The sequence below is a fragment of the Microcebus murinus genome, chromosome 6 (genome assembly GCF_040939455.1).
Source record: "Microcebus murinus isolate Inina chromosome 6, M.murinus_Inina_mat1.0, whole genome shotgun sequence".
In the NCBI taxonomy this organism is placed as follows: Eukaryota; Metazoa; Chordata; class Mammalia; order Primates; family Cheirogaleidae; genus Microcebus; species Microcebus murinus.
In genome coordinates, this window is record NC_134109.1 from 103853608 (window position 1) to 103880233 (window position 26626).

General features: G+C 50.3%; 1 protein-coding gene across 1 annotated transcript in view; it reads right to left on the reverse strand.

Moving 5' to 3' along the window:
* ITGA11 (integrin subunit alpha 11) overlaps positions 1-26626 on the reverse strand; it is a 116666-nt gene that overhangs the window by 74490 nt on the left and 15550 nt on the right. The window contains exon 2 of the mRNA XM_020286061.2: positions 14911-15022. Within this exon, the coding sequence (XP_020141650.1) occupies positions 14911-15022 (112 nt within the window). The remainder of the gene's footprint in view (positions 1-14910; positions 15023-26626) is intronic.

Genomic DNA, 26626 nt, shown 5'->3' on the forward strand with positions numbered 1-26626 from the left:
TGCCAGGGATGGTGCTCGGGGCTTCCCCTGACATTAACTAAATCCTCACAATAACCCCGAGGCAGGGAGACAGCTTTCCTATTTTGAAGCCAAGTAAACTGCGACACAGAGAAGCGAAGTCACCAGCCGGCTAGGGGCTGTGTTTGGCCTCACTCTCTACCCAGGCCTCGCACCCGCCTGGGCGGTGGACGGGCACAGGAGGGCCTCGTGCAGCACCAGGGAGTCCCGGGGTACGCAGACTCCTCCGGGTACTTTCTGTCTGCTTCGGAGCTCGGGGTCATTTTCCTCCCCTCTCTCTGAGTTGTGACTAACGGCTACTCTTACAGAGTTATTCTTGTTTTGAGAAGCCATAAAGAAACAGAAAGGCTAACTTGGAGCCATTGGAAGGTGAAGTCTGTCATTACGTTTTTGGAGACATCCTCCTCCTGGGTTACAAATCACTGGCGCAGCAGTTTCGAGGTGGGAGAGGAGACAGTGCGGAGAGGAGCGAGCTGCTGTCACAGCGACCCGCTGTCACAGACCCAGCCATCCAGGGGTTGGGCCAGGCCACCGTCCACCGCCCACCTGCCCCGCCACCCAACATTGCCTCAGCTGGGCCCTTCCAAGCTTTGCAAGGAGAAGGAAAGGACAGGACATCTCAGCCTCTCCCGTATGGGGGTGACAGTCCCCAGGCCCTTTATAACAAGGACGCCCAGCTTCAGGCTTTCCTGAGATTTAGCTTGGGTCACACCCAGAATGTTTAGAACATTCTCTCCTTCTCTTGCTGCTTCTCCTTCTGTGGGCCTGTGCCAGGCACCAAAGATGCAAAGATGAATGAAAGGCAGGTCCTCCCTTGGGGGGCTCACGGTTTCCCTCCCTTGTCACTCTCTTGCTAGCTCTATCTTCTCCATCTCATCATTTTTTTCTCATTCCTGTCCCCATTTCATTTTCCATTTCTTTTAACAGGCTTTTTCTACATCTCTCTTTCCATATTTCTCTGCATTCTTGGCTCAGGGTGACTCATGGCAGCCACACCAGGAAGAAAGGAGTCCAGGGGGAAGGCGGGAGGATTTAGGAATTCAGCAGGATGAAATGTCATCACAATGGCCTCAGGTCAAGGACAAACATCGGTTCTTGGCCGTGTGTCTGGGTGCCGTGGCCGTGTGGACGGGAAGGCACCGAAAGAGAAGAAAAGTATTTGAAAAGTTGTGAAATCCCAAGGAGGCCTGGATTCTGCATGGAAGAGTCAGGTTAAGTTAGAAGAAGGTATTCTATGCAAGCCTGGGGAAGACAAGCCTGAGGTTAAGGAGTGACTGATAGCAGTTAAGATTAGTGAGAAATCTTGCATGGATTTGTTTTTCTTTTCTTTTTTTTTTTTTTGAGACAGAGTCTCGCTTTCTTGCCTAGGCTAGAGTGAGTGCCGTGGTGTCAGCCTAGCTCACAGCAACCTCAAACTCCTCCTGCCTCAGCCTCCCGAGTAGCTGGGACTACAGGCATGCGCCACCATGCCCGGCTGATTTTTATATTATATATATTAGTTGGCCAATTAATTTCTTTCTATTTTTATGGTAGAGACGGGGTCTCGCTCAGGCTGGTTTTGAACTCCTGACCTTGAGCAATCCGCCCGCCTCGGCCTCCCAGAGTGCTAGGATTACAGGCGTGAGCCACCGCGCCCGGCGGATTTGTTTTTCTGATTGTATGTAACCTTACATTGCCATCTGGTTTCTAATTAGAAGTGCTGTTTTTCTCACTTTACAGCTAACTGAGTGGAAGCACACGCAGCCCCGAGTTAGTGACATCACGGGAAGCAGCCGAGATTGGCCGGGGGAGCCATGAGCGGGCCACCTGGCGCCCCCTGCCGTCAGTTATGCTAATTGCAGGTCAAGTGCCGAGGAGCAGTTAAAGACGGAGGACCAGCCTTGGACGTTCGAACCCATGGACATATAGCAATCCACTCTCAAGACTGGGCGATTGCAGCTTGTGTTTATTCTCTGCCTCCTGCGAGGAGCTCCCCTTTTGCTTCCTGCGCTGGCCTCAGGAGGGATGTTGGGGTCACAGAGTGAACGGCGGCACTGGCTTCAGAGAAGGCAGGAGGCGGGAGCCTCCAGGCTGCTGGGGGTGGGGGACTGAGGGCGGGAGGAGGTGGTGGGGAAGATGCTGAGTTGGCAAATGCCTCTGGCTTCCCCGAACTGCCCGAATTAAATTTATTTTCTTTCCTGGAGGTTAGTAACCAGGAGAATTTCTTTGCAATGTTTCCACTACTGAGACTGTGCGTCTTGCCCCTAAAGCACGCAGCGGCTGGCCCGGCCTTTCTGAGTTCAGCACCAAGGATGCTCCCTGCCCTGAGGACAGGCCTCGGCTCCGTCCCTGGCTGACCACGCTGTGTGTGTCAGGAGTTATCTGGGCCCTCGCTGGCAAGTTCTTACACGTCTGGGACTTTTCTGTGTTGGTTAGCATTTAAAATAAAAAAGGAGAGAGGAAAAGACAGAGAGAAGAGGAAAAAAAATCACCTAAGAGATGCACCTAAGAGGGCCTTGGGAGCTGCTTCAGGCTGTACCTGAAATGCACACGCTGCCCCGGACTCTCGCCGGGGTCTGGCTGACAGGTCCCCTGCTTGTCCTGATGCTGCTTCATGCCCTGCAGGGCCTGAAGGTGCCCCCAGATCCTGCCAGTGAGGACTAAAGTCTTCACTTCCACTCCGCAGTCTCTGCAGCCCAGGCTGTTCTTGTTCGTGTGTGCTGGCCAGGGGCTGCGGTGGCCTGGCCCGGGGCCCTGGGCTGACATTTCCTCACAAGTACAGTTTTTCCTCTCTCTCCCTCCCCTTTCTCTCTCTGTCTCTCTCATGCAGTGAGTGGTTTCATCTTATCCTGGGCTTTGCTTCTGTATTGATTTATCCTTTAACCAGAATGAGTCATGGTGCCAGATTTTATTTGTTCCAGGAGAAAATGGCAGAGGGCATTTATGCACTGTGGCGTTGGGAGCCCGCTCTGGGGGTGCGGGCCAGGAAGAGAGCTCAGGGCCTTCTTCAGCACGAGCAAGACTCCCACAGCAATGAGGGCCGGGGCTGCCGCGGGCCTGACCACCAGCCCTGTCCCTGATGAGGGTCAGGCTTGGATAAGACGTGTCTTTCTGCCCAAATAACAGGTCCCCATGGACCTCGCCAGCCCCATGGTAGACACTTCACACACCATCTCCTATTTCTCCCTCACAAGAGCCTTTTGGGACTCACATCACTATGCCCATTTTACAGATGGAGAAACTGTGGTCCAGAAAGTAGACGTGAGTGCTCAGGTTCCCGTGGTGCAGAAAGTGCCGGGCGGGGGAGGGAACCCAGCTGTGTCAGTTGGAAGCCCAAACGTTCCCTGTAGCGAGGGGGTGGGAGACCTGGGGCACCCTGAGACCACTCCACGTCTGTGGAAGAGGGCCGCACGCGAGAGCCGGGAAACCTCGGGGTTGGGAGAGGAGGAGACAACGGCAGTGCTGGAGGCCATCTCTCCTGGGCCTAGGCTTGATAGCTGGTTTTTTAATTTTTTAAAATTTTTTAGATTAAAATTTTTTTTTTTTGATGGTCAAGTGAAGCAGTGGGAGTGGAGATAGCTGGATTTTGCGAATTTTTTACTCATGGATTAATTTACCATCAACCCCAAATTCCACCATTAGTGGGCCCCTGGCTTTAGATATGGAATGCCCTAGTGAAATTGCAGACTCGTCATCTAGGGAGGCCAGTGCCTTAGGCCATTCTGAAACAATGAATGTCTTACCCACGTGAGAATTTAGTTTAGGTGGATATCTAGCAAATTTTGAGGTGTGAGGTCCACGTGGCAAGTAGATTAGCCCTTTGGCAGTTTTCGCCTAAGTGCCTGTTAAAGCTGGTAGAAATACTAGGAGCAACGCTGAGCTGGGGTGGGAGACCTAGGTTTCAGTCCTGGCTTGCCCACTGAATTGCTGTGTGACCTTGGTCTAGTCTCTTTCTATCTCTGGGCCTCAGTTCCCTCATCTGTAAAATAAGAGGGTTGGGGCAAATAATTTCTAAGACCCCTCCCAGCCCAGGGGAGATGCCATAGCTGGGGGAGCAGCCCTGACGGCCAGGCCCACCCATGGGCTTGCATGGTCCCTCTGTGCCTCTTGGGCCTCCTCCAGCCACCCTGATCACCCCGTCCCCCTCCTGCCCCTATCAACCCACCTCTGCCTCTGAGGACCGGGGCCAGCTGAAGACTATGGTAATGGTGGCCCTATCATCAGTCCAAGAGACTTCAGGCCAAATAGTTCTTGGCAGGGGTGGAGGGGAGGAAGTTGCTTTTCTATAACTTGCCAGGTGGTGGTAGTGCTGCCAGTTGCTTTGTGTTGATGACACCACTATCTTCCCAGTCAGCAAGCTGTGTCCTCAGTCATCCTTCGTCCTTTTGCATCTCCAGCCTTGTTTCCTTCTATTCTTGCCCTAGCTCACGCTACTGCAGCCATATTTGTTGTTCTTTTAACGGTCTAAGCATGTCCCTACCCCAGGGCCTTTGCATTTGCCATTCCCTCTCCCTGGAATTCTCTTTTCTCAGATATCCATGATTATCTCAGATTCTTCCTGTCCTTCAGGTCTCCGATCACCATCACTCTTTCATCGAGGCCCTCCTTGACAGCCCGTACAAAGTAGCAGCCCTCACCTCCCGCCACTGCTGCCAAGCCCACCCACCCTGCCCAGTGCTCTTCCACTGCCCATCACTACCTGACAGACGATGGGCAAACGAATACCACGTCTGCCCCGCTAGAAGAACAGCTCCATCATGTCTCTAACCCTGTACTCAGGGAGTTCGCCATGGCCCCCTGCTCTTAAAGGTCACCGAGTCCCAGAGGATCCCCTTCCGGAGCTCACTGGGGACTGTCTGGCTTCTGTTCCCCAACACCTTGAGGGGAGGAGGCGAACTGCTGGGAGCTGCGTGTGCAGCTTGTGCTGTCGCCAGGGGTGAGAGCTGCAGTGACAAGCCAGGGACTCGTGGGCCCGGCTCTGTTTTCTCTCAGCACCGGGCAGCTTCCCGCTCCAGGGGACCAAAGGCTCGCAGGGGCCCTCTGCAGACCTGCGCCGGAGCTTCTGGGACATCAAAGGGTCGGAAAACCAAGTGACTTAATAATTTCAATGTAAATGCAGTAGAGTCATGTGGATTAGATTTCTCTGAAAATACACAAGCGCTTAAAAGGCAGGGACAGAGAACACTCAGCCCGGGAGGAATTTGTTTTCTCTTTCCTTTCTGTGCGTCTGTGAGTGTCGTTATTGCTGCTAAACCCAAGGCGTGTAGAAAGCTGTTCAAGATGTGGAAGCGCCAGTGCACAGCCAGCTTGGCCTGACTGGAGTTGCGAATCGGGGCGCGGTGGGCAGAATGGGAGAGGTTAAGAAAACAGAGCGGCCACGCCACCAGGCCTGTCCCCTCATCCTCCAGACTTCTCCTTGGGGGTTGTGACCTTAACATTCAAGGGGGCTCACAGCTGCGTGAACAGGACACACCCCGTCGGCTGCAGTGGGAGACAGCTGGTGGGTCCTTCTCTGGGGCACGGCTGGGACCTGGATTTGGGGGTCGGGGCTGGGGAGTGATGTTCTTCCCCCCGGCGTCTCCCTATCGTATATCCTCAGGAGGACCCAGTCTCCCCGCTAGAGTCTCCTGGGGAACTCTGTAAAAAGCAGATTCCTGGCCTTCTCACGGGCCCAGGAGATACAGCCCAAGGTATGTGAGCTGTGCCTTACGGGCTGGAAGCCAGGGCCACACCTAGGAGGCAGGAAGAGCCTGGGTCGGAGGGAGCCTCTCCATCAAGTCACCTTGGTGGCCTGGTTTGGTTGCTTACTGGCTGCAAGTGACTCAATCCTCATTTCCCATTTTGTTGATTACAAAATACACTCACGTTTTGGGTATTCTTTGATCTCGCCTAGCACCCTGAGACAGGGAAGCACATTCCCATTTTACACCTGAGCACACAGAGGTTCAGGAAGGATGAGAGAGCTTCTCCCAAGGTCTTCCTCCAGGTGGCAGGGGGTTTTCACTTCAAACCTTTGCTCCTGCCCTTCCTTTGAGGTGCCTCCAGCTTGGCACTGAACCAACACACCCCACTGGGGTCACACGGAATAGCCAGCCAGTGTCTCCCAAATGTCATTGGCATCAACCTCTCTTTTCCCACACTCAGCACCCACAGGGTCCTGGTCTGACTACGATTCTTGGAATGCTGCCTGCAGGACAGGGAAATGGAGGGCAGTGGAGAAAGCAGGGAGGAGAAGCAACCCAGTAGGACATGCAGTGGGGAGAAGGATTCCAGAAAGGCCTAGGGGGCCCCTGTCCATTCTGCATGTGGCTTGGCCCTGTGGCTCCCCAAGGCCACTCTCTCTGTTTCTCTCAGTTCAGTGGTGGCAGTAAACATGCTGAGGTCCCATGGCTGCAAAGTGACCCTGCCCACCTGGGGCACCAGTTCCCTCGCATGATGCTCCTGGCTGCACTGGGATCAGCAAAAGCCACAGGGAGTGAGTTCTCTCATATCTTTCTGCTCCTCTCTGCCGAATCTCCAAGGCCCTGTTCAAATGCCTCTCTTCTGTGAAGCCTTTCCAGAGACCCTAGGCATGGAGATGTCTCCTTCCAGACTCTGGCCGGGTTTCCCTGTGAGCAAGACTCTGTGCTGGGGGCTGCAGGGAGGTGAAGCCGGTGTCTGGGAAGAGAGATGGAGCCTCAGTGGCTCCAATACAAGGTAGGAAGTGATATGTGCAGCGGTGAGAAGGCTTGGGGAGGTAAGGTCATTTTAGGATAGGAGAAAGATCCAGAAAGCCTTTATGGAGAAAGTAGCCTCACAAAAATGACTATAATTAACACCAGGTCACATTTTGTTTTGTATTGTTTTAAAATTATTTCAAGGATATTAATGTTGTCCCCTCAACTGCTCTATGACTTACTTGAGAGTGAAACCATGTTTTACTAATAACAATGTTTTGCAGGGTCTAGTAACATTTATTAACAGATGCTCAATAGAAAATAATTGGTCAAAATAAATTCTATCTTGGAAAAGTCAGTTCAACTTCATGCCATGTAAACAATATGGATGTCGTGCCTCTCATGTCTGGTCTGGTTGAAAGACAGACTGAAGTCATTCAGTCTGTCAAAACATGTTCTTTGAGCACATACTCAATGCTAGGACTTATACTCCTGATTTCAGGAAGAAAGACAATGAAGTAGGCAATTATTATCCAGGTTGAGAAATGCTGTGAAAAGGCAAATACAGAATTCTATGGGGGTAACTAATCGAGCGATAAGGAGGGATGGTCAGATAAGGTTTCTCAGAGGAAATGATATCTAAGATGATAAAAGAATGTGAAAGAGGACTTTCAATTCCAGCCATAAACAACTACGAAAGCTGAACAAAATATATAAAATAACTATTTCCAGGCACTGGACAGCAATCAAAGCAGAGCTCAATACTTGTGAGAAGGGAAGTACAGGAGTGGAACCCACACTCACCCCAGTTTTCTCTCCAAGGGCATTTTCCTGGCTGCAGCACAGGGAACTATGGGACAGAGAGTAGCGGTCTTGCTGGATGGAAGAAACAGTGATTGCTGTTCAGTCGGCAAAGATGACTAGCATTTGGGAGGGGCAGGCACTAAAAAGGAGAAATCTATAGAAAAAGTCCCCAAAACTCTGTTAAAAGTTTCCTTCAGGTTCTCGGCTGACTCCTAAACTGTGTATGCATGGTATGAGACTCTAGAAAATCTATCAGAAAACAGCCACTGGGAGCAAAGAATTTTAGAGGCTACCACCCAGTGAGGGGCGAGGAGGGGGAGGTGTTGGGGTTCATGCCCAGCCAGAATAGAGAGACCTCAGTGAATAGTCTAGGCTTTCATTTGAGACCTCAGAAAATCTATGTTCTAGGAGTAAAGACCGCATCTTAGGAATAAGGGCAAAACTAGATTAGACCTACCCTGACCAAGGCCCAAAGCATGCCTTGATAAGATCTAGATGATTTCACCAATAATTTTACTGCCTAAAAGAGCAGAATGTAGCATCTTTTAAAGGAAATTAACATAATTTATAGCTTTTACTGTGTAACATCCATAATATTCAGCATAGAATAAATAAATTACTAAACAAGCAAAGAATCAGGAAAAAGTGACCTGTAACTAACCCTGAGATAAAAATAGTCACTAGGAACAGATCAAAGATGATACAGATATTGGAGTTAACCAAGAAGGGATTCAAAAAGAATTATGATTATGTTAAAGACAATAGAATCAAAGATGGACAAATGGGATAAAGATAGGGTATTATGACAGAATTAGAATCTTTAAAAAAAGAATCAAATGGAAATTCAGGAACTGCAAAATAAAATATCTGTAATAAAGAGTACATTGGATGGGTTTAGCTGCACACTGGATACAGCAGAAATTAGGGTTAGTGATCTTAAAGACAGATCAATAGATGATATCTAAAGTCAAGTATAGTGAGAGAAAAAAATGGATTAAAAGAACCAAACAGGGATATGAAAAACATGGCAACATTCACATAATTCGAATTTAAGAAGAACAGAGAGAAGAAATGGAACAGAAACTATATTTGAAAGAATAAAGGTAGAGAATTTTCCAAATCTGGTGAAAATATCAACCACAGATTCAAGAAGCTTAGGAAACCCTAAGCAGAACAAATGTAAAGAAAACTATACTTAGGTACATCATAGTCAAACTGCTGACATTGAAGACAAACAGGAAAGCAACAACAGGAAAATGACATACTACATGTAAAAGAATAATGATAAAACTGAAGACTTACATTTCAACAGAAACAATAAAGCCAGGAGACCATAAACTGACATTTTAAAGTGCTGAAAGAAAAACTGCCAACTTAGTATTCTATAACTAGATAAGATATAATTCAAAAATTAAGGTGAGACAAACAAAAACAAACAACAAACCCAACTCCCAAAGCTGAAAGAACCATTGTCAGCAAACTTTTACAACAAGAAATACTAAATACAGTTCTTTGACTAAAAGAAAACTATCTCAAAAAGAGCACAGAGCTGTATGGAAAAAAAAAAAAAAGAAAGAGCACCAGAAAAAGTAACTATGTGGATAAGTAGACATAAATATCAACAGTTTAAAGCAACAACAACAATAATATCTTGTGAAATTTTTTTTTTGATACTAATATAAAATAAATTTTATTAGGAAAACTTATACATGGAGAAGCTATAGTAAACACAATTTCTTATTCTTTTATCATTCTGGGTATGGCATAGCTGGATGTTCCATGAAAAATGGTCCAACAGAAAGAAGCCCACCCACCTTGTTGCTTGATACATTTATAGGGAAAATATATGAGACAGAGATTAGCTAGTCACTTATGTGATAATGACAGATTTTTTTGGTTTATGACTCTTTTGCTTAACAACTGTGTGATTATATGGAACAATTTTTGGAGCCTTGGATTCAATATATGTGAAGTGGGGATGAGAATAATAGCAGATATCTCACAGGATTGGTGTAAGAAATAAATGAAATGAGATGTACTCAGCATATCTTGTGAAATTTTTAAGATAAAGGCAAAATATATGACAAATATAACACAAAGGATAGGACAGGTAACTGGAATTAAAATATTGTAAAGTTCTTGTATGATTCAGGAAGTGATAAAAGTACTAATCAAAAGTAGATTGTAATAAGTCAAGAATGGATATTATAATTTCTATGGTGAACCCTAAGAGATTAATACAAGAAGGTACAACTAAAAAACTAACATCAGAGAAAAAAATATTCAAAATGCTTGAATAATTCAAAAGAAGTTCAAATGGAGAAATAAAGGGACAAAAATAGGTAGGACAAATAGAACACATATGGCAAGATGGGAGACTTCAACTCAGCTATATCAGTTATTATGTTAATTGTAATTAGCCAATTAAAAGGAAAGATTATCGGGGTAGATTAAGAAAACTATATGCCATTTAAAAGAGAAACACTTTAAATATAAGGACACAGAAAGGTTGACAGGAAAAATGGAAAAAGAACACACAAAAATTGACCAAAATACAGTTGGTATGCCTATATTAATTTCAAACAAAGTGAACTTTAAGGCAAAACATATTATTAAAGAAAAAGAGGGACATTTTATAATGATAAGTGGGTTAATTCAACAGGAATATACAATAGCCTCAAATTTGTATGTGATTAATCAACATAGCTTCAAAATATATAAAGCAAAAGCTGACAGAACTAAAAGGAGAGGTAGGCAAGTCACCAAGATACGTAGAGATTTTAATACATCTCTCTCAGGAACTGATAGACTAAACAGACAAAAAAAAAATCAGTAAGGATGTAGTTGATTTGAAAAACACAACCAAATTGGCCCAATCAATCAATCAATCTATCTATCTATCTATATACTTAGTAAACTATAGAATTTCACTTTTCAAGTGTGCTGGGATTTACTAAAGTAGACCTCATATCCTCAGTCATAAAGAAAGTATTAATAAATATCAGAGGATTTAAACTATACAGTTTCCCTTCTGAACACTGTGAAATTAAGTTATAACTCTTTTAGAAAATGACTAGAAAATCCCCAAATATTTGGAAATTAAACAACACATTTCTAAATAACTCATGGGTCAAAGAAGAAATCACAATGGAAATTAGAAATTATTTTAATATGAATGATAATGAAAACATCAAAATTTGTAGGATGAAGCTAAAGCAATGTTAGAGAAAATTTATAGCTTTGTATGTGTAAACCAGAGAAGACAAAAGGTCAGAGAATGAATAATATAAAGAAGAAGCTAGAAAAAAATTAATTAAAACAAAGTAAATACAAAGAATAAAAGGAAAAATAATTAAGAGTAGAAAGCAATAAAAGAAAAAACAGAGATTCAACAGAGAAAATCAATAAAGCTCAGAGTTGATCCTTAGAAAATGTTCATAAAATTGATATACCCATAGCAAGACTGATCAAGAATAAGGGAGACAACACAAATTATCAATAAGAGAATGAAAAAGAGGATGTCACTATAGATCTTACAGATATTGAAAAGATATAGGAGGCTAACATGAATAATATTTTGTCAATACGATTTGAACAAAATGGACAAATTACTTGAAAAATACAGCTACAAAATACATGACAAATTACTTGAAAAATTAACACAAGAAGCCATAGAAAATCTGAATAGTTCATTATCTATAAGAAGTTGAATCTATGATTAAAAACCTTCCCACAAATAAAACTCCAAATTGCTATACTAGTGGGTTTTTCCAAACATTTAAAGAAGCAATAATATAGATCTTATGTTCTACCAGAGAACAGAAAAAGTGAGAACACTTTCAACCCATTTTATGAGGTCTGAATATTACAGAAAGGTAAACTTACAGGCTAATATATTTCATGAAACAAAATAGAAACAAATATCTCATAGAAACAAAATCCATGAAAATATATATGGGAGAGTACATGGTGACTAAGTGAAATTTATCCCAGGAATGTAAGTTTGGTTTAATACTAAAAAAATCAGTCAATGTAATTAACCATATTAACAGAATAAAGAAAAATCATATCTCAATTGTTGCGGAAAATGCATCTATTAAAATTCAACACCTGTTCACAGTTTTTAAAAACCCAACCTCAGAAAACTAGGAATAGAAAAAAACTTTTTAAATCTGAAATTATCTACAACAAATAAATGAATAAACTATAGTTGACATCTTATTTAACTATGAAATATTGGAAATTTTCCCTCTGATAATGAAAATAAGAAAAGAATTTTCAGTCTCACCACTTCTATTTGACCTTGTACTGAAGTTCCTAGCCAGTGCAATTAGGCAACAAAAATAAAGGTATGAAAAGTAAATATGAAGAAATAAAATTATAATTACTTCAGATAATCTGATTGTATAAACAGAAAATTCAAAAGAATCCACAAGCAAGCCATTAGAAATAATGAATAACTTTAGTAAAGTTGCTGGATATCATGTAAATATACAAAAATAAATTGCATTTTTTTGTACTAGTAAAAAAGATTGGAAAATGAAATAAGAACATTTCATTTTTAAGAGCATAAAATATAACTATGTAAGAGATATATAAGACTTATAGAAAAATTTCAAAGCATTATTGAGAGAAATTAAAAACAACTAAATAGAGGGATATACATATTCATGGGTTAGAACACTTGATATTATTAAGATTTTATTTCTCCCTAAATTTATACATAAAATTAAATCTATAAATTCAGTATAGTTCCAGTAAAAATCTCAGTAAACTTTATTGGAGGAAAATTGACAAGCTGATTTAAAAATCCATATGAAAATATAAAGGATGTAGCATAGCTGGAACAATCTTGTCAGAGAAAAACAAACATAGAGAATTCACACTACTTGGCTTCATGACTTATTTTAAAGCTACAGTAACCAAAGCAGCTTTTTATCTGTGCAAGTTTAGATATTTAGACAAATGGAATAAAATTAAGTGAAGAAATAGATACATATATGTATGGTCACCTGATTTTCAAAAAAGATCATTCTAGAATTCAGTGGGGGAAACAGTCTTATAACAAATGGTGCCAAATCAACTGAATATCCATATAAAAAAATCTCAAATCTTTAAACATCAAACTTCTAAAAGAAAATGGAGGAGAATATCTTCATGATTTGGAAAGAGGCAAAGATTTCTTAAACGAAATACAAAAAGAACATTAGCCATTAAAAAGACTGATATATTAGACTTTATTAAAGTTAAGAACTTCTGTTCATTGGGAGATACCACTAAGAAAATGAAAAGGCAAGCCACAGACTGGGACAAGAAGTTGCAATTCTTCTATCTGTCAAAGGATTTATATACAGAGTATATATTTTAAAGTCCTCTAAATCAACAAGAAGACACCCAACACAATGTGAAAAATGGGCAAAAGACCTGATCCAACATTTCACAAAAGGGGATATCAAAATGACTGACAAATTTATGAAAAGTTGCTCTACATCATTAATAAATAGAGAAATGCAAATTCAACCCACAATGAGATACCATGACACACTTCCAGAAAAGCTCAAATTAAAGTGACTGGTAATACCATGTGTCAGTGAGTATGTGGAACAACTGGAATTCTTATTTTACTGGAGAGAGTTAAAATTGGTAAATCACTTTGAAAACGCTGCTTGGCAGATCTCACTAATGGTAAACATACCTGCCCTTAAACTCAGCAATTCTACCCCTGATTACACACCAATAAAAATGAGCACATATGCCTGTCAAAAGACATGTACAAGAATGTTAATAGGGGCTCTATTTGAAATAGCCCAAAATCGAAACAATCCAAATATAGTAGAATAAATAAACAAATTGTGGCATTAATATATTAATATTAACACAATGGAACGTTGCCCATCAATGAAAAATCGTGAAGCATGATATTAATACTTTCAACATGTTATACCTCACAGACATAATGTTGAGTAAAATAGGTATGATTTCATCTATATGAAGTTCTGTATTATTTCATCTATTTAAAGTTTAAAATGGGCAAAACTATGGCGGGAGAATAGTGGTTACCTAGAGGGGCACTGACTGGGTGTGGGGAGTGGGCACGAAGGGGCCTTCCGGGAAGCTGGAAGCGGTGTCTATCCTGTCCCGGGAGGTGATCACATGGGTGTACACACGTGTAGAAGTTCACTGAGCAGCACACTCAAGATATCTGTACTTCAGTGTATGTAAGTTATACCGCAATAGAAAGATAATGAGCAAGGTACTCTATTACGAAAGAATGGAAGAGAATTAGCCAGATCCAGTGGTGGGGGGCCTGCAGGGAGGTGGGAGGGTGTCACAGGAGAGAGGAAAGGGAGTCTGGAGGAGGTCTGGGGGGCTGGAAACCTGCAGTCAGGCTACGCGTCTGGAGTGTTGGAAGTGGAAGGGGAAGAGGTCGGGACGGGGGTCGGGGGTCAGAGGGCGAAGAGGGCAGCGTAGAATGTTGATGGCAGGTATTCATGCTGCCCCTTGACTGCAAGGGCTTCTCGAAGGGCCAGGCAGAGGGACGGCCCCTTCCTGCCCAGGACGGCTGGCAGGCCTTGCCTTTTGTCAGCTGCAAACCAACCAGGGAGGGCACAGCGGCTAGCGCTAGCGGGATCTTACCGGGGTGATAAAAACGTTCTAAAATTGATTTGTGGCGATGGCTGTACAACTCAGTAAATTTACTGAAAAAGAAAAATCACTGACTTGTACACTTGAAATGAGTGAATTATATGATAGAATATTTTGCAATAAAGTTATTTTTAAAAATCGGAGGCAAATTCTTCCCTCCTCTTGATTGCCAATGCCCTGGGGGGATCCTGAGGATCGTTTATTTTTATTTTCTATTTTTATTTATTTATTTATTAGAGACAGGTCTGCCCTTTCACCCAGGCTGGAGTGCAGCGGCACAATCACAGCTCACCGCAGCCTTGAACTTCTGGGCTTAAGGGATCTTCCTGCCTCAGCCTCCCGAGTAGCTGGGACTACAGGTGCACACCACCTGGGGATCTTTCAGGCCATTTCCACCACTAGGTCTCGCTCCCCCTCCACTGGCCCCTCCCCTGCCCGTGTTTCAGCTCCTGAGCACACTCACATCCATCCCAACAGCTCTGCAAGCAGACAGACCAGAGAGCTGTCCCCATTGATGAGACACCAGGGCCCTGAGGGGGGATGGGGGGAGAGTGCCTGCTACCTGTGCTGTCACATCACCCAGGGAAGGGGGGTCCATTCACCATTCACAGATGAGGAGAGGGAGTGCCCGGCAGATTGGATGCTCAGGCTTTCCTGGTCCGGGGCAGAGCCTGTGCCGCCCTGACCTGCCCGGACAAGCAGCCAAGTCACCGGGAACGGGAGAGTCTGCACGTGCTGCCCAGGTCAGGCAGCACCTGGGCTCAGGGGCAGAACGGAGGGCCAGGTGTGGGCAGCGGCTCTCACTCACCACTTCTTGCCACTGATGTCGTGCTGCTGCACCGTGTAGCCAAAGAAGGCGGTCCTGGAGCCGGCGATGACCCGGGGCTTCCTGGTGTCCATGTTGAAGGTGTCCGTGAACCCTGGGGTGGGGAGAGGAGATAGCAGGGGCGTCAGACAGGTGCAAGTGCAGGTGCAGGTTCCAGGGCTGTGTCGGGCGGGACCCACCGGCAGGTCACCTACCTGGGAGGGTCTTGGCTGTGGGGGAGTGTGTTCCCACTGCTTGGACAGCCCCCATATGACGTGGTTGACACAGTCCCTGACTGGCAGGGCCCACGGTTTGAGGGGAGAGGCTCAGTCCCTGCACTAGGCCCACACTTGGCACACGCGCTCAGCACAGCACCAGGGAGGCTGAGAGCTCTGCACTAGGGGGCCACACACCGAGAGGGAAGGCACAAAACCTGCTCCTAGGGAGACGCAGTCTGAATGCAGACCCAGCCTCTCCTCCGGAGAATTCCCGGGCTTGCGGGGGGGGGGGGGGGGGGGGGAGACAGCTTTCTCCTCCCTCATCATCCTCCTTCAAGCCTGCTCCTTTTTTTAGCTCCTGTTGGTCTCCTCTCCCTTTTCCCTCCGTCTCCTGCTCTCTCTTCTCCTCCCTTTCCTTCATCTCTGCTGGCTGAAGAGTCAGGGAACTGACTTCCCACCTCCCCACCCCCAAAGCCTGGGGCCCCGCGGGCTCCAGCACCGCTGGCCGGCCCCTCCCTCTGATCCGGTCGCACAGCTGGCCGGCTCCGCAGCAAGGGGCTGCTGCTTGGCCCGGGCAGCCGAGACAGAGCAGAGAGCAAGTCCTGTAAGCCTTTCACCCGGCCCCCAGAGTCCCCCGTTTGGGTAAGTCACATGTCAATTAAGTAATTCTTCCTGGCCGGAAGCCTGTGTTGAGCTACATGCTTGGCCTCTTTGGGCAAAGCGCAAGAAATAGCATCTCACACCTGTGTAGCACTCGGGTTTCTGGATCTGCTCACAGCTGCCATCACCGCCCTCACAGGCCCCTGGCAGGATGCGCAAGCATGGCCCACACTTGGCACACGCGCTCAGCACAGCACCAGGGAGGCTGAGAGCTCTGTCAGGGGCACATAGCAGGTCGACGGTAGCACCACAGCTAGGACCTCAGACACCTACCCCGTGAGTCCTTCCCTCCACGAGGCATTTTCAGAGCACGTCTGGCTGTGATACCCACCCCAGCCACACCTCTGCCCACTCGCTGCCACTAACAAGGCTACCGAACTTGGTACCCGAGGGATTTACAGGGTGGGATCCTGCCACAAGCCAAAACTTTTAGGTAAGTGAATCAGAGTAGAACTTTTATCACCATCGCCCCTTTCACACATGGGGCACTTTATAAGTTTCGAAGAACATTCGCAGGTATGTTACCATTCGGTCTCCATGACAACCCTGTCAGATGGGCAGCAAGAGCAAAGCTGAGGGTCAGAGAGGTTTTAGCACCTGCCCAAGGCCACAGAGCCTGCTGGATAGGGACTCTGAACCTGAGGCTCGGACCCTCCAGCGCCCCCTCTCCTTCCCCTGGGCAGAGTGTCTGAGAGTGATGTCTGGGGTCACCTGCTTGAATAGGGCCTGCTGTGCAGAAACTAGTGGTTTTCCCCACACTTCTTTTTTTTTTGTCCAGCAGATGGACACAGTGTCCAGAAGTTCCATGATTAGAGTTATAGAATTGGAGTCCCCAGAAGTAAAGCCAGAGGACCTACGAGTAGGGGTGTTACGAGCAGGGACGTTAGCTGTGTGTTGTCTCACTTACCCATGCCAAGTGGTTATTAGTGCTGCCTGGAGCACTGAGTCAACTAAGGCTGTGAAGTCACATCTGTGCTCGGTGGGCAAGAACGGTGTGTTGGTGTCACGGGTACAGGGCAGGACAGTGGCAGCAGGAGACTACGCAGCTGATAACACTGTCTTCAGGATTCCTAACCTGCCACATGAATCAGTGTCATGGCCCTGGAGTGGGGCTGGGAGATGAAGGGTATGCTGACCCACCAGCGCCTGTCGACAAAGCCCACGCCGTGAATGGACTTGGCCAGGGTAGTGGCAGCGGCTTTGGGAAGGGGACTCTGGACAGGTGAGCCCTGGGTGATGAAGAGCACAGGTCCTCGGCCATTGCGGCATGTTATGGAGGAGAGACAGCCACCAGTGTCACCTGTGCAGAGCTGGGAGGTGGTGGGCACAGAGGGGTCAAAAGGGTGCAGTTGCAGTTGTAGAGGGAAACTCACCCCCTCCCCAAATGTGTCCTAGGAATGAACACACACGCACGTCCGTGTTCACACACACGTGCAGCATGTACGCACACACAGAGATACACACACATGCGTGCACACACAGAGATACACACATAAGCACAGGCCACACATTTTCCACTTTCCCCGATTGCGGGGCGACACTGGCTCTCTGGTGCCCCCTGGAGACTAGGTCCTCCCTTCCCGCCCAGGACCCTGCAGGGCAGGTGTGCTGAGCAGGGGGAGGCTGCCCTGGGTGCCAGGAGCTCCAGACCCCCCACCGCGTCCAGGCCTGCAGGGGTGAGGGCCCGTGAAGGTGAAGCCGTCGATTGTGTCTCTTTCCACCCACGCCCTGTACCAGCGCTCCCTGAGCAACGGCGGCCAGAGGGACCCTTCCGAGACATGTCAGATCCCGTCATTCCTCAGCCCCATCCCCTCCATGGAGGGTTTCTCACCCCACTCACGGCAGGAGCCAGACTCCTTGCTGCACGGCCCTGAGTGCTGACACCCCCCACCGCCCCACTCTGCTCCCAGCCCGCTGCTCCGCCACACTGCCCCTCTGGCTGCTCCGCCGTGTCAGACCTGTCCTCTGCTCAGCGTCTTTGTCCTGGCTGCTCCGCTGCCTGGGGTGCTCTTCCTCCTCCCTGCAGCCCCCACCCCCGTGCCATCAGGGTCTCTGTTTCAACCGTCTTGTCCAGCCCCAGGCCTCCTGGCGCTCCCTGTCCCCTCACTCTGTTTCGTTTTTCCTCCCAGCACTTACCAATACTACACGTCACATATTCGCTGGTTCATTGTCACACGGCTGATATTTTATAATGTCCTTATGTTCTCTACGTGCCACGAGACTGCTGCGTTCTGGGTGCTGTTCCCTCAGTGCCTCAGATACAGGTGAGCTCACAGACGCTGCTGACTGAGCAGAGGCGGGGACCCTCATTCGGCCGGGCGTCCCCCCTCAGCAAGGAAAGGAAAGGAAGGAACACTTCCCCAGCACGGCATGTTCCAGACACGGCTCCAGGTACCTGACCACTCCTTTTACATCAATCGATTGAACCTCACCCCAGCCCTGCGAGGTAGGTAGTATCACACCTGTGGGAGGTTAAATAATTTGCCCCAAATCACTCAGCCGGGGAGAGACTAGCTGGAGCGTCGCTAAAGAGCTTGTGGTGCTGGGGTGATGTGCCACCCTCTCTAGCTCAGCCCTTCGTAACGAGGACCCGCTGCTGCGGAGAAGGGGCCACCCCTTTCAGAGCATCTCCCCTCCTGCCTCACGTCCCCGCGTCTGCGGGCTGGGAGAGGCACTCGAGGAAGCTGAGGCCCTCCCATGGGCCCTGCCTAGGACCAGGCTGGCCCCTCGCACCCCGGCCCACCCCCACTGGGGCAGGATTAGTGAAATCTGGCCACGAGGAAGAGGCATTAGGTTACAAAGTGCTGGTTTCTTCCCTAGAGACCAGTCGGCATTTGCTTCTGACCAGGCTGCACCAACCAGAGAACGAATTTCCTAAAAATGATGTCAAGTCCATCTCTCTGACCTCGGCTCCTGACAGGATCTCTGGCCTTCCCCTCTGGTGGTGGGTGGTTTCCATGCTCGGGGAGTGCACTCTTTTCGGAGATTTATGACCCCCAAATACCAACAAAACAAAACAAAGCTCTTTTTGACGGGAATCAACAGGCGGACCGCGGAGGCGCTGGGAGCCTGGCTGGGCAGCTCGCCACTTTTCTGGCCTTATATTGATGACAGCGGGAGAAACCCACGGTTCCTGGGCTGCTGCCTTGCGCACTGCGGGCAGTCACGTCAGCCCTTGCTCCCTTCTCAGAATCCTATCTGTCTTCTGAAAACAGCTTCAGTCGGTCCCAAGAAGGGACTGAGACCACAGCATCACACTCACAGGTCTCCATGACACTCTTGCAGGCTAAGGTGGCGGCCACCACCTACCACAGGCGGGGCGGTCTCAGCCCCTGATACGACAGCCATGGGCAGCTCAGCAGTGCCACGGGGCGGGGGGCGGGGGGTATTCACTCCAGCCTAAGGAGGGCCCTGCTGTGCCCGTCCATTTCCACTGCCTTCCCTTCCCCCTCCCAGACGGCTTCGCAGGGATCCTGGGAGAAAGTCCCGACTCTCCCCAGCAGCCCAAGCCCATCAGACTCCCCAGCCCGGCCTTGTGCGAGTTTTCCTCTGGGCCCCCTTCCTGCTCCCCAGACGCACCTTACACCTTTGCACGTGCCATGCCCTCTGCCCGAGCTTCTAGTGAGAGTCCCGTCATTGTCACAGGACAGCACAACTGTCACATCCTCCCCTGGCTCCCCTATGAAGCCTCCCCGACCCTCTGATTGCATCAGATCTTGCGTAATGATCTCATCCCTCCCTCCCTCACTAGTGGGTGGCCGGTTACTTCCCTTCTCTTATCACAGTTATAGTCATACTTGATGGATATGGTTATCTGATCACCTGTCTCCCCCATCGGGCCCCTGGCTCCAGGAGGGGAGGACGGGGTCTGTGTATGACTCATTGCTGGATCTAGCACTCAGTGCAGGGGCTGAGGGGCGAGCAGGACAGGAAGAGACCATGGATCCTTCTGGCCTGGCGAGTGGCCTGCGGGAAGCGCGCGGAGAGTAAGTGCACAGGTGAGCAGAAGGCCACGGCTGTTGGAGAACGGAGGGACCTCAGGGGGCTGGGTCACTGGGTGGCTTTAGGAGCTGTGACCCTGGCCTGAAGGGCCATGTGCAGGAATAGGCGAAGAGGCCCAGAGGTGGCAGGCAGGCTTTCCTGCTGCGAGCATGGAGCCAGGGAAACAAAGGAGAAGCGTCTACCTGGGCAAAGGTGTGGGGAATTGCCCGGCTCCTCTTGCCGACCAGCCTGGCTCCTTGCAGGTGAGGCAGGCACGAAGAGAGCAAAGGTTTTGAGTTCAGGGAGGGCTTGGCTAGAAGCCTGGCTCCAGCATTCATTCACTAAGTGGGTGACCCTGGGCCGCTTACTCCTCCTTTCCGGTTCTCAGTTTACTCATCTGTAAAATGGGAATAATAGCACCTCTCCTGAAGGGTGGCTGGCAAGACTAGATGGAGTAACTGACCCGTGGCAGTGCCTGGTACACGGCAGGCGCTCAATACATCCTGGCTGAATCAAGATCCCTGTTCTCTGAGCTGCCCCTGTGCCCATGCCCATACCTCGGGGGCCTTTTCTCCCCTCCTTCTCACACCCCCAGGCCCAGCTCTGAGGACACCTCTGCTGCCAAGTGATCCTTCCCTCCAGGGCCACATGGCTATCAACATGGGCTGCTCCCTGCCCTGCCATACCATTGTTTCTTCATCCAGCTGCTCTCCTATCAGGTCATATGCTGTCCAAGGCCACACCCACGAGTGGCTTTTTATCTTTGCCCAGTGCCCAAAAGGTGCAGATAGACTTGCCTGCTTGATTTCTCACCTTCTGAGAGCCTGTTCTCAGAATCAGTTAACTGTTGGCTTCTTCCTGCCTTAGTTTACCTCCTAGCTCCCTGACTCAGGTACTGACAGTCTCTTACCATTTAGATAACAATAATAAAAGTAATAGTGTGCAGGCACATAGCACTGACTAGGTACCAAGCTCTGCTCTGAATTTATTCGGTGCTTGCATCAACCTTTTAGAGTAAGTATATCATTATCCTCATTTTACAGGTGAGGAAACTGAGGCACAAAGAAGGTCAGCACCTGGCCAGGGTCACAAAGCCAGAAAGCCCCACGGGTCCCATGCCATCCTGCCTGGCACCGTCTAGGCTTCCTCTCCCCTTCGAGCCAGCCACTCTCCTCGGTCACTCAGTGCTCCCTGGAGTCATCTCATCCAGACTTGTCCTGTCACCCAACCCTCAGGGATCAGGGATGCCAGCAGGATGGAGCCAGAGTCCAAGAGCTTTGAACGCCTACACGAAGGCCCAGACTTGAGCTGACAGCCAGAGGAGCCACTCTGTGGAACCTAAGGGGGAGCATGTCCCACGGCCTTCGCAGGGCCAGGCCCGGCCTCTGCCGGTCTCTGGGGTCTGCTCCGCGGCGCACAGGCACCTGTGTAAGCAAGAGCTGTCGTTTTCCTTGGCTGGTAGGAGCTGGCTGGGGCGAGGGAGGCTGGACTGACCACCAGGATTCTCTAGCATTATCTCCCTCTTGCCAGTTTTACTCGGGCGCCAGGAATCTGCACAGCTAAAAGCAAATCACAGATGGGGAGAGGGGAGGGAGAAGAGACCATAAAATTAACCTAAGCAAAAAGATGCTGCAAAGAGAGCCTCCTGCTGCTATGGAAAAAAACACAACCCATTCGGAAGTGAGAAAGAAAAGTGCGCTGTGGATGCCCGGCCTGCTGCCCTGGTGAGTGACGAAGGTGCGGTGGCTCGTGCTCTGAGGCCATGGTTTAAAGAGACATCTAGGGAGGCAACGCCGGGTGTGGGGCAGTGCTGGGGCCCAAGGACCCTAGTCTAGGCTCCTGTAATAGGAACCAGCCAGGTAGCAAAGAAGGGTCAGGGGATGCGGCCCCGCATCAGAGAAGTTTCTAGCTGGTTGAGGGAAGAAGGCCCCCACTGGAGAAGGGGTGTTTCCAGCTCGGGGAGCCCTTTGACTCTGGAGAGAAGTGGGGAGCCTGCTCTCGGAGCCTGCTGTCCTCACAGGAGACCTTACCCCGGGAGGCCCCCAGGCAGGTGGGCAGCTGGGCCCTGTGCTCGGGAAGGCCCAGGCTGGCGGGCGGGGGGTGCGGCTCCTCCCCACGGGTAGCTGCCTGGCTGGCGGCAAAACCGCACTGGGCTGTGAGCTAACCAAGGCAGCAACTCTGCCTGCGTCTCCGTGCGGAGGGGGTTTAGTGAATATTTAAGTGAAAAGATTAAACACGCACATTGAGCAGAGCTAACTCCGTGCGTCTTCTCCACATCCCAGGACTCTGAGCCACGTGAGCACAAGAACTGGGTCCTGCTTATCTTTTCGTCCCCACCACGGGGCCTGGGACACAGAAGGTGCTCAGGAAGGTGTGTTGAGTAGAGTAGAAAATTCAGCTCTGCCCAGCCACCACCATCAGCACCAGCACGCAAACACTGCGGAGCACTAGGTACACGTTAGTTACATGTACCAACACATTTACCCCTCACAGCAATCCTGCGAGGTAGATATATTATCACGGTCTCTATTTTTGAAGTGAGGAAACTGAGGCACAGAGCTTCCATAACTTGCCCCAAGTCACATATCTCGTGGGTGGCAGAGCTGGCATTTGCAAACAAGTGGTCCTGCTCCAGCCTACAGTATTGTCATCCCAAGTCTTCACTCTTCCGTATCCACACCCTTCGCCATGTGACTCTGTGGTTCCCGCACCTAAATCGGCAGGGCACGTTTCCCCCGACCCACTTGACTTTGCGCTGGGCCACATGAGGCAGAAATGAGAGCATGGCAGCCCCAGCCTGGGTGGAGGGGGGGGGACGCCTTGTCTGTGTTAGCCCGCTCACTTGCACGCCTGCTGTCACCGTGAGAAGCCAGCCCGCAGAGCCCAGGACAAGGACAAGAGCCGTTAGGAGCAGAGCTGTCCCCGGTGGGTCGCCCCGGCCAAACCCAGCTGAGATCAGCCAGCCCGGGACTAACGATCCAGCCCCGTGAGACCGGCACAGACACTCAGTCGAGCTCGGCTTGGATCCGCTGACCCCAGACGTGTGAACTAAAGGATTATTGCTGTGTGTCGCTGAGATTGGGGGATTATTTGTTACATGGCATTATTACAGCAGCTGATAACGGGTACAGCGTAGCTCTGCAGTGATGTGCTGTCGGGGAAGAGGAGGGAATTTTCACACAGTGATTGGACAAAGACACGAGGAGAGGGCAGCTGCGGATGTGGCTCCTCCTCCTCGTGGTTTCTGGGGTAGTGCCCAAGTGCCCTTCCCAAGGTCTCCCCAGGAAAGCCCAACGGCAGGCAGGGCTGGGCTGGGACGTGGCCAGGGAGCAGTGTGGCCTAGCAGGCAAGTCGTGGCTTCTCTCTGCCTCAGCCACGCACCAGGCCTGGTGGCTGGCTTGTCCTGCCTCATTCAGGGAATGGCAGATGCAAACCAACAGGCCGCCCCCAGCATGGAATACGGCCCCAGGTCAGCTCTGTGCAGAACAGAGCCCCAAGTATGGGGGCTTCCTTCACCTCATTTTCTCTCTCCACTTGCTGTGGGGCATGAACTCCCCACCCAGACAAGCCACTGCTGGGCCAAAGGTGGCGTGCAGCAAATATGTTATCAGGAGGGGTAACTTACTAGGATTTTATTCTTAAGAGCAAGCAAGGATCTTAGAGACCGAATAGACTACTGGTCTCCAAACTTTGTTTTTCTGCAGTGAATCCCATGTTTTTTGAACAAAGAGGGCTCAAAAAACCCTGGAATGTCAGGGTTAGGAGTAGGGAGTGGGGAATAGTTTCCCACCCCTAGTGGCAGACCTAAGACACTGCCTTGGAGCCTCAGTTTCCCTGAAACACAGTTTGAGAACCACTCTGTCGGGTTTAAGATTCGTGGTGTTATAAGTGAGAAACTAAGGCCCAGCGAGGGGTGGCGATTTGTCCAAGGTCACCAGCCTTTCTTCACGCTCATCTTTACCCACCACCACTCTCGAGTTAGCCTCCTCTACCGCCCTCCGATCTGTGCTCTCTGTGGGGCTGTGGTGCTCCAGGTTCCAGGGTAGGGAGCAGGGACACGGAGCCTGCAGCCAGGCTGGGCAGGCGACAGCGTGTTTGTAAGTCAACAGAGCCTGAAAGGAAGCCAAGAGAAGTCTGGACTAGGGCGGGGTGATCCGGGGTCTAATCCCAGCTTTGTCATTAACTTGGCTGCGTGTCCATAGAGAGTCACAATGCCTCTCTGGGCCTCGGTTTCCCCATTTGTAAAATGAGAGGGTCCGGCCCTCTGACATCTAAGGCCCGCCCTGGCACATGTCCCGAAGTCCTCTTGGGCAAACACGCAGCTGACTTCCAGTTGTCAGCACTCGAGCATCTGTCTTGAGTCTCCGCAAACAATTTAGAGTTGGAAGCCAGGCAGTGTGGAGGAATGCAAACTCATCTTAATGCTGGCTGGAGCCAAACACATTGAGGAAGGGAAATCTCCAGGCAAAAATGATAATATTTTGCATTCCCAAGCCAAAGGAACGGATTACAGAAAACCGTCATCTAATGCTCGGCATCATCCGGCCCAGCTCCCTCCTCCCTGTCTGCACCATGGAGACTTGGCCACAGGGCCCTGCTGTGGGGGCTCTGGACACACCCAGTTGGCAGAAAGATGGCCTGTTGGTGGGGGTCCAGGCAGTGTAGTCACCTTTCCACGGAAAACCCAGCCTAGCCTCTGTGCGGCCGGTGTGCCCAACCTCTGCACAGAGGTGCGGGCAAGTGGCTGGGGGTGGGGCCGCGGCTCCCGTCAGACCCCTTTTAATTCAAAAAGAGAGGACACCGGGCCATGTGCACTGACTCCTTGAGATGTGACTGTGTGGCCCTGGAATGACTGAGGCGTCTCTTCCTGGAGTCTTCTAGGAATGGGAGCAATGACCGCCTCGGTGAGGAGACATGGCTGGAGGGCACAGTGCCAAGGTCAAAGGTCAAAGGATGGACTTCCGACTTTTGGACGGCTGGTTTTAGGATTCAGAAAAGGGGCCATGGGAGTGGAATGCCCCCTCCTGAGAGCTAAGACTGCTGTGGTAAGAACTTGGCTGGGCATCAGGAGACTGGGTTTCTCCCCCGGGTTCTGCCATCAATGGGCTGTGTGACCTTAAACAAGATACTTTCCCTCTCTGGGCCTGTTTCCCCTTAGAGAAAATTAGGAAGCTAGACCAAGGGGTCTAAAAGTGTTTACAGCACTGATATTCTGAGTCTGCGTGCTCCTCCTTCTCTGTGTTCATTTCCAAATCCATCTCGCTTCAGAGAGGGGAGACCTGCAGGCCAGCACCGGGGGAGCCCGGTGGGCAGGCAGACGCCACCACCTCTGCAAGTCGCTGTCAGATTGGCTTCCGGCACGGGGGCTTCCCCTCCCTCCCCTCCAGCTCTTGGGTCCAGACAAGGGTCCCTCAGCCTCAGGGCACTTACGAAGGTGAGCTGCAGCCCTCCCCACGGTGGCTCAGCACCCAACCAGCCCTGTTCTGCTGCTAGAATCGGAGGCCGGGACTGGGGCCAGCCTGGTGACACCTAGCCAGCACTCACCTCTGGGCCCTGATGGCCCCTGTGCATTGGGGCAAACTTGCCCAAACTTGGGTCTTCCTGGGAGAGGATGAGTCCCTCCTCTTCACTCTGGCAATACCGCACTGCGCTAGCCTTTCTGATCAACTCCTCTGCGTCTGCCTTCTCTGCCAAATGACTGTCCTTCTGGATGGGGCTTCCTGTCTCTCTGCTAACTGGCCATTGTCTTCCGCCTCTTCCTCTGAGGGAAACCCTACACAGTCCTCCCACTTCATAGTCCAGCCACCATCTCGCTAGCCGGCCCGGCCTCCCTGCCGGGCCGGCTAGCTGGCGGAGCAGTCTGCAGCGCTGTCTCTGCGTGGCCCCACGTCTTGGCCCCGCTCCTCGCGGGCCGGGACATGCTCACAGGGAGACGGGCGTGTGCCCCGCCGAGAGATTAGCTGGAGGGCACGGGCCGGGAGGGATAACTGGAGGGTTATTTCTCCCGATGGAGGCCAGAGGAAGGAGAGGGTTTAAGGGGCGGAGGGTTTCGTCCATGCAGGGCTGGACAGCGACCGGCCAGGGACGGGAGGGGGGGGACCGCGGCGCCGAGGCTTCCTCGGAAAGACGTCCCCCGCCCACGGTGACACCGCCCGTTCCTTAGAGGCCTCTCTTAGGGAAATTATCTCATTGGGAAGCAGCGTGTCCTCAGTCCACACCCTCCGCTGCTCTGGCGCCGAGCGGCTCCACGAGCCGGCGGTGTGCAGCAAGGCCTGGTGCCCCGCACCGTGGCCACCCGGCCCACCCTCCCCGGGAGGACGGGCCAGCTCTGCATGCACGTGCATGCCCTCCTGAGCAGCGGTCCCCGGCCGTTTTGGCACCAGGAACTGGTTTCATGGCAGACAATTTTTCCATGGACTGGGGTGGGGCGCAGCCAGTTTCCTCACAGGCCACGGCCCCAGGGTTGGGGCCCACGGCCCCTGAACGTTCAGCGTGTGCAGAAAGAACACGTCAGCAATCAGAACGCGTGTGTGTACAGGGGCTGGATGTCATCACTGGGCGGCTTCCAGGGGCCACTGCAGCCCAGAGCCTGCACACTCAGCCGGCCTCCACGCGGACGTGCTGGCCGGGATGCACTTGTCACGTTAACGTGACCTTCCTCCGAGAAGGACCTCGGGAGAGGGACACGGGGCAGCCTTCCCTTCATGCACTGCGCTCTGCCAGTCAACCTCCCTCTCTGCAGCAGGCGCAGGCCTGTCCTCATGGCACGACTGGGAGCAGCCGCCCCGCCCTGCCCACCCTGCCCCCGCTCCAGTCTTGCCTGCGGCTTGTCAGAAGCCTTACCTGTTCCCTGTCCCAGC